Source organism: Bactrocera oleae, chromosome 2 (genome assembly GCF_042242935.1).
Source record: "Bactrocera oleae isolate idBacOlea1 chromosome 2, idBacOlea1, whole genome shotgun sequence".
Lineage (NCBI taxonomy): Eukaryota > Metazoa > Arthropoda > Insecta > Diptera > Tephritidae > Bactrocera > Bactrocera oleae.
This window is the reverse complement of record NC_091536.1, coordinates 72,864,785-72,879,331: the sequence shown is the minus strand read 5'-3', so window position 1 is coordinate 72,879,331 and position 14,547 is coordinate 72,864,785. Positions and strand designations below refer to the sequence as shown.

Below are 14,547 nucleotides of genomic sequence, written 5' to 3'. Positions count from 1 at the left end.
TCGTTTACATTTATAGTGAGTTCTCAAAATACGTTATATCGAAATGTTTCGCTTGAGAAAACATTTTGTTATTCGAACATGCATATCTAACCAAATATTATTTTCTGAAAAATAAAATTTGCCACCCTAGTGGATCTGTTTGGCATATTGGGGTTATAAGAATTGAGATGTGGTGCTGGTAGTTTTCGTAATCATTTCGGTTGTAATTGCTAAAAGTAATAAAATGAAAACGGTGGGTTCTAATTTCAAGAAGCTTTTTAAGTTCAATTCTATCTCAAACGAAGCTCACAAAGATTTTAGTTCCATAATGCGGTTAACTAAAAGTATTTTGATAGATATATAGTTTTTTAAGCTTAGTTCTTATTTACGAAACCGATGAAGAAGACTAAAAACACTTTAGTTGACTACAAAAATTGTATGCAACTGCTTTATAAACCATAAAAGCTTCCGCTGTTGAATAATCAAATCACCACTGTCTCCAATTAGTGTAAACACCTATCTTTCCTTTCTAATGTTATTATGTTTAATTCTTGTAAATGTACGTAATTAATTATTATAGTAGCTAAGTTCATAGAATTTAGTTTTACTAGCCCCACACACCTAAAATTACACACAGTTACAAATTCAGCAATTAATTTCTTTAAGCTCAACTAAAATCATTGTGTATAATTTGCATTTTCGAAGTAAGACGAAAAGCTCATTACTTAAATGGTTCTTATTTAACAAAACTAACAAACAAATGCTCACGCTTCATTTTAGATTTTTCTTTGGCATTGTAGAGAAAGAAACGAAGTGCTTAACAACAAGTGACAAACTTAAGAAAGTGGCACAAGCAAACACGAAATTGTAATTAATAAAAAGAAATGTGTGTAGACCCCGCGTCGCAACTCACCTTAAAGCTATTATTTTACATTGTTCCTCGGGTGAAGGCAGTCGATGATTCAAAGGCACATCTTTATTTATATCGTTAGGCAGTTGCGTATTGTCGCCAATTTGGCTGACATTTATGGCGTAGAGTGCGTCGACTGCATCGGCCGACAGCACGGACGGAGATAGGGCGGGTGTCAATACCCCATTATCGCCGATCACCATCGAGGTGCTAATGGACGTGTCAACATGATGCATACAATCGGGTGTGACCGTCATGTCGCCTAACGCTTCGCTCGATGTCCACTTGCGGAGATCTTCAATGGCGGCGGGCTGGAAAAGAACGAAAAAGAAAATTTAATTAAATAGTTAATAAATTACAAAATAGTGATGTCACGAGTTTTATTAATTATAGAAGAAAAATGATAAGTAAGCAATAAGGCGATAAATGTGTGTAAAAATCTCTGTTATTCATAAGTAACGGTGACATAAGTCTTTGTAAATGCTTGAACTATCGAGGTTATGCGGATAACCTACAAATTATTGTGGCTCTGAAGAGAAAAATGTAGGAATTGGTCGTGTGTTAGAGTCATAATACACAAAAGTCATGAGTGAAACCATTTTATTTGCATTTTCTTATTAATAAATCTATATGTACATACCATAAAGCAACATAAATCAATATTTGCCACTGTTCTTAAGAATCCAATTGACCCCTTCGAATAGCGCTTTCATAAACGCAAACTTTTAGGCTAGGTCAAACGTTTCATGTTTCTAATTAAATTCTTATTAGCTAAAAACTATTAGCATAAAGGAAGACATTTGTTCAGCCGCAAGGAAAGAACTTAAATTGATTAGAATAAGGAAAACCTCTGTATAACCTGCAAGTATAATCATCGCGTCGAGGTCAGTTCAGCGCGAAACGCTAATAATTTTTTCACTCAACCCGTTTTGGGCGTAATAGAATATCTATCAAAATTTATGAACACACAACCGAGTTCAGAAAGAGTAATTTTGAAAGGTCGAAATTTTTGGCTAAGACAGGGCAGGACACTCCAGCGCCACATGCAGAAATGCAAAATGCGACTATGTCACGCGATTCACAAAAGCCCAAAAGCAATCGTGTGCCGTCATTTTTGATACATAATTTCATTTCTTAATAAGCTGTGGACGCTTTACGGAAGAGAAATGTGAAAGAAGTGGAAAACAAAATTAAAAATAAATACAATTTTGTTGAACTAACTGAAAAAATTAAGTAAATTAAATGTTAAAAGCCATTTGCAATGCTTTTCTTCACATTTTCACGCGTATAAAAATTCAATCAAGCAAATTAAAATAATAAAATTCAGTTGGCAGCAGAAAGCTTACGCTAAATTAAATTAAAAACCCCTGCAAACTAAAACAAACAAAATCTGGTGATACATTTAAGAAGACGACGAGAGAAAGTAGAGTAGATAATCAAATAAAATAAAGACAATATTGTAGCAGTTGTCGGTGGCAAAGACTGAGCGCCGCTTATGGAAGAGGAATTGCGCGGAAATCCTGCGCTTACTACATGATTGCACAGCCAAACACACCAAGTACTCGCTACTTATTCCAAATTTTTTCGCACACTAATTTATTCATTGCTTTTCGCGAGCGCAAACAAAAAAGATCTATGTAGAAAAGCAAGATGGAGAAAAAATGGAAATCGTATGTGTTATGGGAAAAAGTGAACGTAGTGTGGCTCTCGGGCCCTATGGGAAAAACTACTACAATGAAAAAGTAAATTTCTGATTTTGCGAATACCGAAACGATAGTTTTTAAGGTTAGTAATGCAATCTTTCATCTCCTTCTGCCTTAAAATTAAATTTATGAATATTAATACAACTTAGAAAAATTCCGAGTCCAACCTTTTTTAGGCTTATCTTGGCATATTTTTCTGAAAATGTTACCAATTAAAATGGATTGAATCTATAGATAAAAGCGTTTCAAACTATATAAATGTGTTTCCTAGTTTTTAAGTAGTATGAAACCCGCCATTGTACTCATGACTATCACAAAATCAGTCATGGCTTCACATCTCAACAGATTTAAACTTCAAAGCTTAAAATTATTTTAATATCGGTAACCTGCCTTAGAATCAATAAGTTGTGTGAAACCCCTGTTTTCCGGGTAATTTTAAGCCTTACACTCTTAAAAAGAAAAGACCGACAAAAACCAATCAAAATTGAAATCCGAAAATTCCAAACGGGTATTGCAAAATACCTCTTAGGGACCACTGGACAACTACATACTTGCTCGCACTTGAACAACATTATGTATTCTCATGTGTGTGTGTGTGTGTGTAGTGCGCGGTTGTTTATGCACTGTATTTGCCTCGTTGTCTCTAATCTGTGGTCATAAATAATACGCTTAATATCTGTGCAACTTTCATAGGAACTGTACGATGTGTGGTCGAATAGCAAGCAGCAGCATCAGCAATACGGCAACAACAACAAACGGAGGAACAAATAGGAAAGGCTACAACCAAGGCGATTGCTGTTGGAAGTGCATTGATGTTGCTGATGTTGCTTTTCTCTGAATATAAAGGCATGGCGATGCTGTTGATGCGGAGAGTTGGCATTGAAGATCGTTTTGAAGCGCAGTACGACGCAGACTACAGCACTGGTCAGAAATTACATAGAAATGTATGTATGAGTGTATGTGACTCTATGTAAATACATACCCTACAGGAAATGGGTGGTAGATTGTGTGACCTTGAAATAGAAATTTTTGAAATGCTTTCCATATAAAGCTGGACGATTTTTTTCGCATTAATATGAAACATAAATTTCAAAAATTTCAAAGGGATTTCGCCAGCAGTTTGAATCAAAAGCCTAACCGCCTTATACGTCTTTTGTAAATTGTACCATATAATATTTACGTATTACTGATCTCTTAAAAATTTTTTTTTAGATTTATGGCAAAAACTTTCCTTTACAATTTAGACCAAAAAATTGTTTGATTAATCCTTAGTATAGATAATTATCATGATGTACAATTTCTCAAATTCTTATGCATTTTTATACTCTCGCAACTTGTTGCTACAGAGTATAATAGTTTTGTTCACCTAACGCTTGTTTGTATCACCTAAAACTAATCGAGTTAGATATAGAGTTATGTTTATATTATTGATCAGGATGAAGAGACGAGTTGAAATCCGGGTGACTGTCTGTCCGTCCGTCTGTGCAAGCTGTAACTTTAATAAAAATTAAGATATCTTTATTCTCTATCTACGGTGTAAAAATGGGTGAAATCGGGTGACAACCCCGTCCACTCTCCATATAACGGCACTGTTAAAAAATACTAAAAGCGCGATAAACCAAGCACTAAACACGCCGGAGACATTAAATTTTATCTCTAGGATGGTATGAGATGACTTTATAGGAGTCAGTGGGCGTGGCAACGCCAACTTTTAGGTGCAAACCCATATCTTGGGATCTGCTTAACTGATTTGAACCAAATTCGGTACATAACATTCTTTTCATATTTCTATGTTATAGTGCGAAAATGGGCGAAATCGGATTACAACCACGCCTATTTCTCATATAACGCAAATCAAGCAAAAATGACTATATTAGGGTAAAACTTTGGGTGAATAATACGTTTAAAGTATGCCACCTTGTGACCAAAAATTGTCTAAATCGAACCAAAACTGTTCAAGCACCTAGGTACTGAATATGTCGACCCCAGTGCCTATAGTTGACCTTCTACTGAAAATATCGGTCAATCAACAAAGAAATCTCAAACGAGTATACCATTTGACTTTGCGAGAGTATAAAACGTTCGGTTATATCCGAACTTAGCCCTTCCTTACTTGTCTTATGTTAACTTTTTCCACTAGGAATCTTGTCCTAAATAAACAACTTCCGTGCCTTTGTCTATACATATCTATTCATACATTTCTATTCTTATAGGGGATATGTAAGCATATCATCCTCCTCCGTGAGTTAAATCCAGTTAGTTCTGCCAAAATGGCACTTGCTCAGCTTAAAAAACTTTACTGTTCCAGGCTCTAATTGAGGTCTAACTAAGCTGTAATTGTAGACATGTCTACTGTCTGCCGCAAAAGTATAGGCTCAGACACAAACGACCAGATGTCGCCGCTACAGTGAAGAACGCATTGAGAGGAATAATATATACATTTATACTGAACTGGAAGTTATCTGAGGGCCCTAGTTGAAAATTTTAACCTGCTCTATTTTGTCTAAATTTTTCGATGAATTAAAACAGCAGCAGAGTTCCATACATATAAAATATCTGATGAATAGTTGCTATGCTGAAAGCTGACTGATTACGTGATTACTGATGTACGTCTTGAAGTTTTCGGGCAAATGAGCTGGTACTAGACTCTGATCGGCTAATGGATATTGTGGAAGACATTTGTATCAAAAATATAATATATAAAATAGTTTGACAATTCCTGTAGAGGGCTCCACATATATTCAATATAATTGGCTCCAGCGACTACCAAACAAAGTACATTTTGTACCTTTATTTTTGTGGAACACTGTTCATGAATATAATCCATGTACCATTTTCATATCACATGTAAATTTAAGGATATAAGTAAATATATAACTCCAAAAGTATAAGAAAATGTATTATATATATATATATATATATATACTTGTATATGTATTTATATTTACCAACCACAACATCAAAAATATTCTAATTTTATAACTTAGCCGGTGGCCAATTTGCAGAAACTGAAGTCAAATTGTCTGATTACTTTGCTTTAGTGACTGAAAGCCTGATTCGGTGGCTGGTAGGTTGATTGGTTAACCGGCTGACTGGATGGTCGGATGGTTTCGGTTACGTCTGCCATGCTGCTTGCTTTGGCAACTTGCTTCAGGCGTGAAATTTCCACTTAAATGTTGGCAAGAACACACGCTCTGCTATGCATATGGACTCGTCAGTTGTTTTTAGGTATGTACATATACATATTAATATGTATGACACATGTGGCATATCATCTAAAAGCACCACGTCAACTGGCGTGCCTCTGTTTATGCTGCTACAATTCAATTCCAACACTTGTGCCATATTTACTTAGTGCTTTATTTTCGTTTATCTAACACCAAAGTCCATTGGGGCATTGGATGAGTAAACAAATTAGAACTCAGTTCCAGTGAAATTCCGGAAAATCAATTCTTTAGCGAATGTGTGTGCTACTGTTGGACTCTGTGGGTTCTCAAAAACACTATGGTACGCAACTCTATTAAGAAAATACGCACGGATTGACTTTCACCAATCGAGCGATGAGTGGTGGTTCATAGCTTTTAATTTCTGCCATATTTCTTCTGTTGCGATAGGGACACGATGGCTTCTAACTCTTCACTTGACACTATTTTCATTTGCGCGTTCTCCTTGCCGTATAATGTGTCTATCATTGGAGCCATTAGCGTTGCCACAGTGTGTTGCCGCGCAGCTGACAACACCACATATCTAGCCTAACTTTTAATCCTTTTCGCATTTACGCATCACGTTAGTTAAAAGCCTTTCAATGAGCCTCTCGCCACTAATGACCAACGTAGCTAAGGCCAGGTAAAGAAAACGTAAACACGCACCGGCAAGAGTTCTGCTCCACCATTCACGTTTAATCCCATAACTTTCGTATCGAGTTATACTCATGCCCATATACAATTGTGTTCACATATCTACTTTACGACCGCGACAAATTAAAAGCACTACTTGGCCTAGCGGGCTTTGAGTGGTGAGGCGAGCTCGGTTACAGCCATTCGTACGGTCGTAATAAAATGCGGTGAAGGAGCTGCGTTCTTTAACAGTTGCCTCTTAAATAACATTATTACGCATTGGCGACATTTATGTGTAAATGTTTTATCGCAATGCTTAGCCCAGCCTAATAGAGAGTTGCGGGCGCTCTAATATAGCTACAAATGTATATGCATATGGATCTGTATTCATATATACATACAAGTACAATTTGGAAGACGTATTCATGGCGGGTACTTTAAGATTAAGGACTCACTCGATACTCATGCTTGTTGTGGGAATGGTGTTTGTGTACAAAGTTTAGTTGTTTTTATTTTAGTTACTTTCTAGCATAAAAGTTGTCATTGTACTAATGGCGCACAGGATTAAAACTATTATGTTCATCGTAATAAATAGCAGTTGTAATAGGAGAACATAAGTGTTGTTAAGGTTAAGAAAATGCCTGCTTGTTTGCTTAGCTATACCGTTCAGCTTGATTAAATTTAGCGCTAACTAAGAAAAGTATGTATGCTTTCAGCTTGATTAAATTTAGCGCTAACTAAGAAAAGTATGTATGCTTTCAGCTTTAAGTATGGCACAGAAAATTTATAACTTCTAATTTACCGCCAAGGATGACAGGAGTTGTGGCTATTTTCCGAATAAATATTTAACAGCAGAGCTCTGTGTTTTCGGAACTACAATAAGACTTTGGAAAGTCATTGAGCGACCCTTTAGCTTCTTTTGGGTGAGTTAGCTAATTAGGTAAAATGCTTTGCTTTACTTTTTCCCTTCCTCGGCTATCAGAATTGTTAACAATTTTTTGAATATTCAAAATGATGGTCAATGGCGTATAATACATTGTTGGCTGAAAGTGAGTACAGTTACTGTATTCTTAACGGTAGAAGATATTGCTTAGTGTCCGCACTTATTTAATAGATGTACCTGCCGAATATTTGGAATTTTCGTTAGTTAAAAACTGTTCGGACTACCAAGTCTTGAAACACGGCCCGATAACGAAATAGCATGTTGATAACGGTTATATTATATATATTGACAAAGCGAATAAACGGATTATGGGTGAAATTATAATTGATTAACTACTTCTTCTCAATCAATAAATAAAAGGTCCAGTTGAAGAGAGCTTCATTGACCGCTTTATGTATGAAAAGACCGCTATTAAATCAACTCCCAATTCTTTGTTGAGTTTAATTTGGGTGAAAGTTGAAATTGGTTGAATCACATTCTAAAACCGGTGGATATACTGTTCGTTGCAGTATAGAGTCTAGCTTAGTGTTCGATCAATATCTTCAGCACCTCTCTCCTACATCCTAGATCCATCCGTCTATAAGTTATTAAATATAAAAAAAAGAAATTCTTCTAATTTTTCTATAACACAAAAGCTGAAGCTCCTCCTTTCGCTTGAGCAAGTTCTATTTGACGCTGTATAGATCCTTAAGTCCAAAGAATATTTTCTAAGAAGAATGTAGAATTAAATTAAGTAGCTCGTAGTGGGTATTGTATTGCGAGAGAAATAAATGCAACCTCATGTCAGTTTAAAATGAGAGTTATAAATAACAATATTTTCTTGGCACAGACAGTTGGACTTCCGATTTCAAAATTTTCATTAGTCAATAATATTTAGTAGGCCATCTGAGTATCGTTTAGCTATCTTGTTTTATATGACGAGTTTAAAAATCATCTGTTCTTACATTAAAAATGCTAAGTGTTTTAGAAATTTATAAAAAACAAGAAAAAACGTTAATATCGGTTGCACTGAACCTATAAAACCGTTCACAAATAAAACACTTTCCTTGCAAGATCTTGATTTTGATTGTTCAGTTTGTATGGCAGCTATAACTATAGCGTTCCGAAATCGGCGGTTCCGACATGTGAGCAACTTCTTGGGGGGAAAAAACGTGTGAAAGTTTTCAAATCGATATCTCAAAAACTAAGAGACCAGTTTGCGTAATAAACGGACAGCCAGATGGGCATGGCTAAATCGGCTCAGCTCGTCATGCTGATCATTTATATATGTATTTATTTCATAGAGTCTCCGACGTTTCCTTCTGGATGTTACAAACTTCGTAGCAAATTTAATATACCCTGTTCGGAGGGAAAGAATTATATCACTCAGAAAAATTAAGTCTTACGATTTAACCAAATTATATTTGTCTTTCAAATTTTATGGCGAAAATATCCTCTGTACAACGAAGAAAAACAAGTACTTTCACCATATCAAGCTCAATTTCACGTAACTGTATCTTCCAACTTCAACATTTTTTTGTGACTCTGAAAAACATAAGTTGTGATAAGCTCAACTAGCCTTCTCTATTGGTCAGGCGTTTGAATAACCAATCAAGATGCAGAAAAAGAAAAACTAGTAATCCCCAGCATCCTTATTACACCAATTTATTAAGTGAATTTTCCCACAAAAAGCTTGCGCACACATTATACACATACGTCTATTTGTAAATAAGCATGCCGTCTTTCTATGAAATATTAACTTCATATTCACAACGTTTGGTAACTTCCTTGCTAATAAATGACAGACATTTATACAAAATGAGAAAAAACATTAGCTTTAACGCACTGCCGTTTTTCACCTACAATACAACCACTGAAGTATGCAATGCCGTTAACGCACACACACCAGTGCATATACGTTTCTACACTTAAGAGTGGCTTACAAACTTTTCAATCAAGTTAAGAACATGACCATTTCCAATACAAAAAGTCCGCAGAGATTACAACATTCGAATTACAAACAGCCGGTACGAACGACATGATAGCCGATTTAGAAGACAACGTCAAACGTTGTGTGTGGAACATATACAACCGCAACTAAATTGCTTTAAAATAGCAAAAACTGGTGAATACCGTACTGGGAATGCAGAAACTACCAATCATGCCGCCATATTGTATGCATATGTATATACGCGTTTGTGCGAGTGTGTGTGTGTGTGAGGTGGCAACTTTTTAGAAGTTGCCAACCGTTAGGAGTCATAGCGGCTTTTGGACTTCAGCGCGTATGTGAAAATGAGCGAAGCTCAGGCAATGTTAGACACTTAAACATTTACTTAAATTACAAAGACACAAACGTGCATCTGTATACGAGTATATACATATAAAGTTAGAAAAATATCTGCTATTGCAAACTCACCAATCTTATTTCAATTTCAGCATCAATTCTGGTGTGCATCTTGCGATTGGTTTTGCCAAAGACGGGCGTACAAACCAGTTCATCGAAGTCGCCAGCGCTCATGCCATCCAGTAGCGGTGCACAATCCGCGTTGGCGGCATCGCCGCACACCATCGCCCCATCAGCCGATGTAAACGAGCGTGGCGAATGCGGTGAGTGGTAGGCGAGGGCGGCTGGTGTTGGCCTAACTCGGGCCGCCTCCTCATACAGTATACGAACACTGGGCGGACGTGTGGTGGCGGTGAAGAGCTCCTTGCGAAGCGACTTGTCGCACTCGAAATGCGTTTTGCGCTGCGCGAAAGTTAAGAGGTCGCTCTCAGCTGGAAGTAAAAAACGCAAAAGAAGAAAAAATTAGGTTAAAATATTGCTTGGAAATATTATAAGTATGTTGGCGAAAATTGCTTAGTTTATTGATTAAAATAATATATATGTAAAAATGCGGTAGAAAGTTCAACTGCAGCTTAAAAATAGAAGAAAAGCTCTGAGTGTCATCAGAGTTCAGTTTGTATGGCAGCTACAAGTATATCGTATAGTGGTCCAATCTAAACAATTAACCAAATTTTGTGAAGATATTTTGTCAATTAAAAAAGTTTTCCATACAAGGACTTGATTTTGATTAGTTCAATTTACATGACAGCGTAGTCCGATCCAAATTAAATTGTAATTATTTATGCCAAATTTCGTAAATATATCTCTCCAAGTGAACAAGTTTTTTTATACAAATATCTTGTCAAATAAAAAAGTTTTCCATACAATCATCTCATCGGTCAGCTTGTATGGCAATTATGTGGTATATTGGTACGATATCGGTGTTTTCGACAAATGAGCAGATTCTTGGGAAAAAAGGACATGTTCATAATTTCATATTGATATCCCAAAAATTGTTTGACTGGTTCGCGTATATACAGACAGACAGATGGATTGACAGACATGGCTAAATTGACACAGCTCGACACGCTGATCATTTATATAACATATACATATGTATACTTTACTTTATTGGGACTCGACGTTACTTTCGGGGTGTTACAAACTTTGTGGCAAACTGTTCAAAGTATATTTAAAAAATAAAATTGATTTGCATGTGTTTAAAAATGTTCTTAGGCATCTACTGTGTGCTCATAAACTATTTTTGCTCGAACTATATCACTACTTGAAATCGAAGCCATTACTACGCAACGCTTTTTCTCTCGAATACGCACATTTCCCATACGAACTGCTCCACTTATGCACTTAGGTATATACGTATGAATGTATATGGCTCTATATTTTTTATACGAAATGATTATATCTGCTCTAGGAATAAACCAATGCCAGATGTTCAATTTTATTTCGAAATGCGAATATCAATTAAAAAGGTGCGCAGAATTTATAAAAAAAAAAAATTTAAATTAATGTAAATATAGCTTAGTGCGTAGGTGCACACAAACCGTTGCAGATACAAAGAAAATCGACAATTTTCAGGCGCGCAAAGTTTACATTATTATATATTGATTTGTTTATTTTTTTGCGATTTTTTTTTTACAAACAAATGCAACAATTTACATATTTATGGCATATAAGACACTTTTTTTAGCATCGAACAAAGGACGATTTATGATGCAGCAATAAAAATCACTGCTTAACATCAATTTTATTTACTTACTCCTATACATACCTATACAAGTATATTTACCTATACAAGTATATTTACACCCAGCCATGGTCAAATATAACCCAAAGGGCATTGCGGTTGTTTCGATGCTTGGTCTTCAGCATTTATCCGTTTACACTCGCATATAAACGCACATTTCAAGAATTATTGCTGCACATTTAATTGACTGAGAAACGATTGTGGGAATGACTTTTGAATTGTGGAGTAAATTTGCATTTTGCACACTTAATATGAGAATTCCAGATCAATTACAAGCGGTCGGCAAGCAATTTCAAGGCGTATATGGACTTTAATTTAGATGGCTATTGGCAGGCTATTTTTTATTGCAATCAATTATGTTACTTGAAAACGTCATGTTCATTTTACAATTTTTTTCCAAATACACTTACTTATATCAAACATCATTTGATTGCGCATGAGAGTGTGGAAAAAATTCTTAAAGCTGAAAGAACCCAACTTTATCATTTGATCTTTAAGGGGTTTTTGAAAAACTTCTTAAATCAAAAATTTCGAAACCATATAACTTAAAAATTCTACTTAAACAACTAAAGCTGTCATGAGAGAGAAGCAAGGGCAGGGTATTATGAAGTCAAAAAACCAACGAGTCTACAGCAGCAATAAAGACTGACATAACCTAGGCAAATCAAAGGTCGCTGCTGATCACATCACTGCGGCTGTGCTTTGGACAGCTACAACCGACAACTGGCAATGAGAGTTGTGGAAAAAAGCAACTCATATTGAGCACTGACTTTCTGATTGTTCATCAGACCAACAGTTGGACAGGCAGTCACTTGGGCGGGGCACCAACAAAATATGCAACGACTAACTGCTACCAGCCTATGTTGCTTCGGCTAGTGTGAGTAAAGTCATGCGATCAGCCAACGAAGTACACGTTACGACATTTGTCGGCATGCTCCACCGACTGTCTAGAGCCGTTGGCGTAATTTTATGGAGCCATTACATTTGGCAATTGCACGAACCTCTCATGTGCCACAAAAGCACACCACACAACATTTATTTAGCAATATACAAACTCACATTGTCAGTAGTAGCCCCATTAATGACGCGCCACTGTGCTGAATTTTGTGGCGGCTGGCCGTTCTCCATCGGCGGTCGGCAGCATCATGAGCACAATTTCGTCGCGCACTTAATATAATTTCAATTTTCAATTTCAAGTTCGCCATGTTGGAGACTGTGAATTTACACATGTAAATGCATATACATACATACATATTTACATATGTGTGTTTATAAGAATGTGCTTCAATGTTTTTTAAAGCGCGAGTGATGGGTGTGGCGTACTCGAAAGTCGACTATATGCATAAAACACTTACATATGTACTACATATACATACAAATATTCGCCAATAAGAAAGATAAATAAGTAGCTATGGGTAAAACAGATTTTTACTACTTGGGTTTATAGAAATTACGTCAGAAGCTCTGCTTTAAGTTACTAAAAGTATAATTAAAGTATCACTCTAAAATAGTAGGATGTCTAGATCACTTTCAGGAAGTATAAATTGTTTATTCTTATTTTTATTTCAGTATTTACTTCGGTTTCACAGAAGCTATAATACCTTTCCCAAACAAAATTTGCATAAAAGAACTGAATTTTTGTCGTTCAGTTTGTATGGCAGCTATATGCTATAGTGGTCCGATTTCGGCAGTGTGTGCAAAATTTCAGATCCACATCTTAAAAACTGAGGTACTACTTTGCCGGCCATGGTTAAATCGACTCAGCTCGTCAAACTTAGTGGGTAAAAAAAACCATTTATCTTTAATATTAACAAATCAAGATAGATTGGCTTTGGAATTTATGATACTGTCTGTTTGCTATGAATCAGTAGAATTCCCTTCATGTTGATGATCCAGTTTTTAGTTTTCCATTTCAAGGTTTTTTTGTTCTCATATGGATACGAGTATATGCTTAGTAAGTGCTTTAGATTGAATCAAAGAAGTGAAAATCAGGGCAGTATCAATAAAAACAGAAGTATAAATGAAATTATTTAGATTCAGGAAATGTTTATTTCTTCATAGCAGAAGAGGAATATCAATTTTTTATTTCTAACTAACAATATGGGGAGATTAACAACTTTGAAACTTTTTTTTATTGATTTTTGTTTGCGAAACATGTATTATATACAATTCAGAAACAATTCTGATAGGAATACTGATTTTCTGACTTTCGTCAACAAATTTTCACGCAAAGTGCGCATCCCGTTTTGACTTAATCGAAGGATAGATAGTTGCAATTTGAAAAGCTTTTCTTCGATAATCTTTCTGAAGACAAAAAATACAGAGCAAATAGTTTTATCGGCAAAATCAATTTAGTTTATTCAAAATAATCTCCTTCTGCTTTAATACAGCTTTCTGCACGGTCCAAAAGCATGTCGAACGAGTGTTTTAGCTCATAACGCTTTCCTTTCATCGGCAAATGCATTTTTCCGAAGAGGTAGAAGTCCCACGGTGCCATATCAGGTGAATACGGGGAGTGGTTGATTAATAAAATGTGATTTTTGGTCAAATAATCGGCCACAAGCGTCGATCTATGAGACGGCGCATGATCGTGCAACAAACGCCAACTTCCATCTTCGCAAAATTCGGGCCGAACATGTCGAATACGGCACACCAAACGCTTCAAAACTCCAAGGTAGAACACCGCATTAACGTTTTGGCCGGGTGGAACAATGTGTGTGGACAATACCCATGGAATCATAAAAACAAATCAGCATTGTCTTCACTTTTGACTTCTCCACCAGTCACAATCTTGTAAAGGAAGTTCGGGTCTTCTTTTGCCTCTTTAATGATGTTAATTTTTGGTCGTCAGTCAATTTGTGCGGAACAAACCGTGCACACACCTTTTGTAAGCCCAAATGTTCGGTCAAAATACGATAAATCGATGTTTTGGAGATGTTCAATTCTATTTCCATGAATTTCAATGATGATTTCGGCTGATTTTTTATGAATTCACGCACAGTTTCGATGGAATTTTCGGTGATCACGGTTTTTGGTTGGCCCACATGTTCATCGTCATTTATGTCCTCACGACCACTTTGAAAACGTTGAAACCACTCGTGCACTCTTC

The 14,547-nt window shown here is 36.1% G+C and overlaps 1 protein-coding gene across 1 annotated transcript in view; it reads right to left on the bottom strand.

Annotated features, from left to right (window-relative positions):
- The window catches only part of gukh (GUK-holder), a 116,160-nt gene that overhangs the window by 22,730 nt on the left and 78,883 nt on the right, over positions 1 to 14,547 (bottom strand). Inside the window, exons 2-3 of the mRNA XM_014237019.3 lie at positions 9,767 to 10,125; positions 893 to 1,200 (exon numbers count right to left, since the gene is read on the bottom strand). Of these exons, the coding sequence (XP_014092494.3) occupies positions 893 to 1,200; positions 9,767 to 10,125 (667 nt within the window). The remainder of the gene's footprint in view (positions 1 to 892; positions 1,201 to 9,766; positions 10,126 to 14,547) is intronic.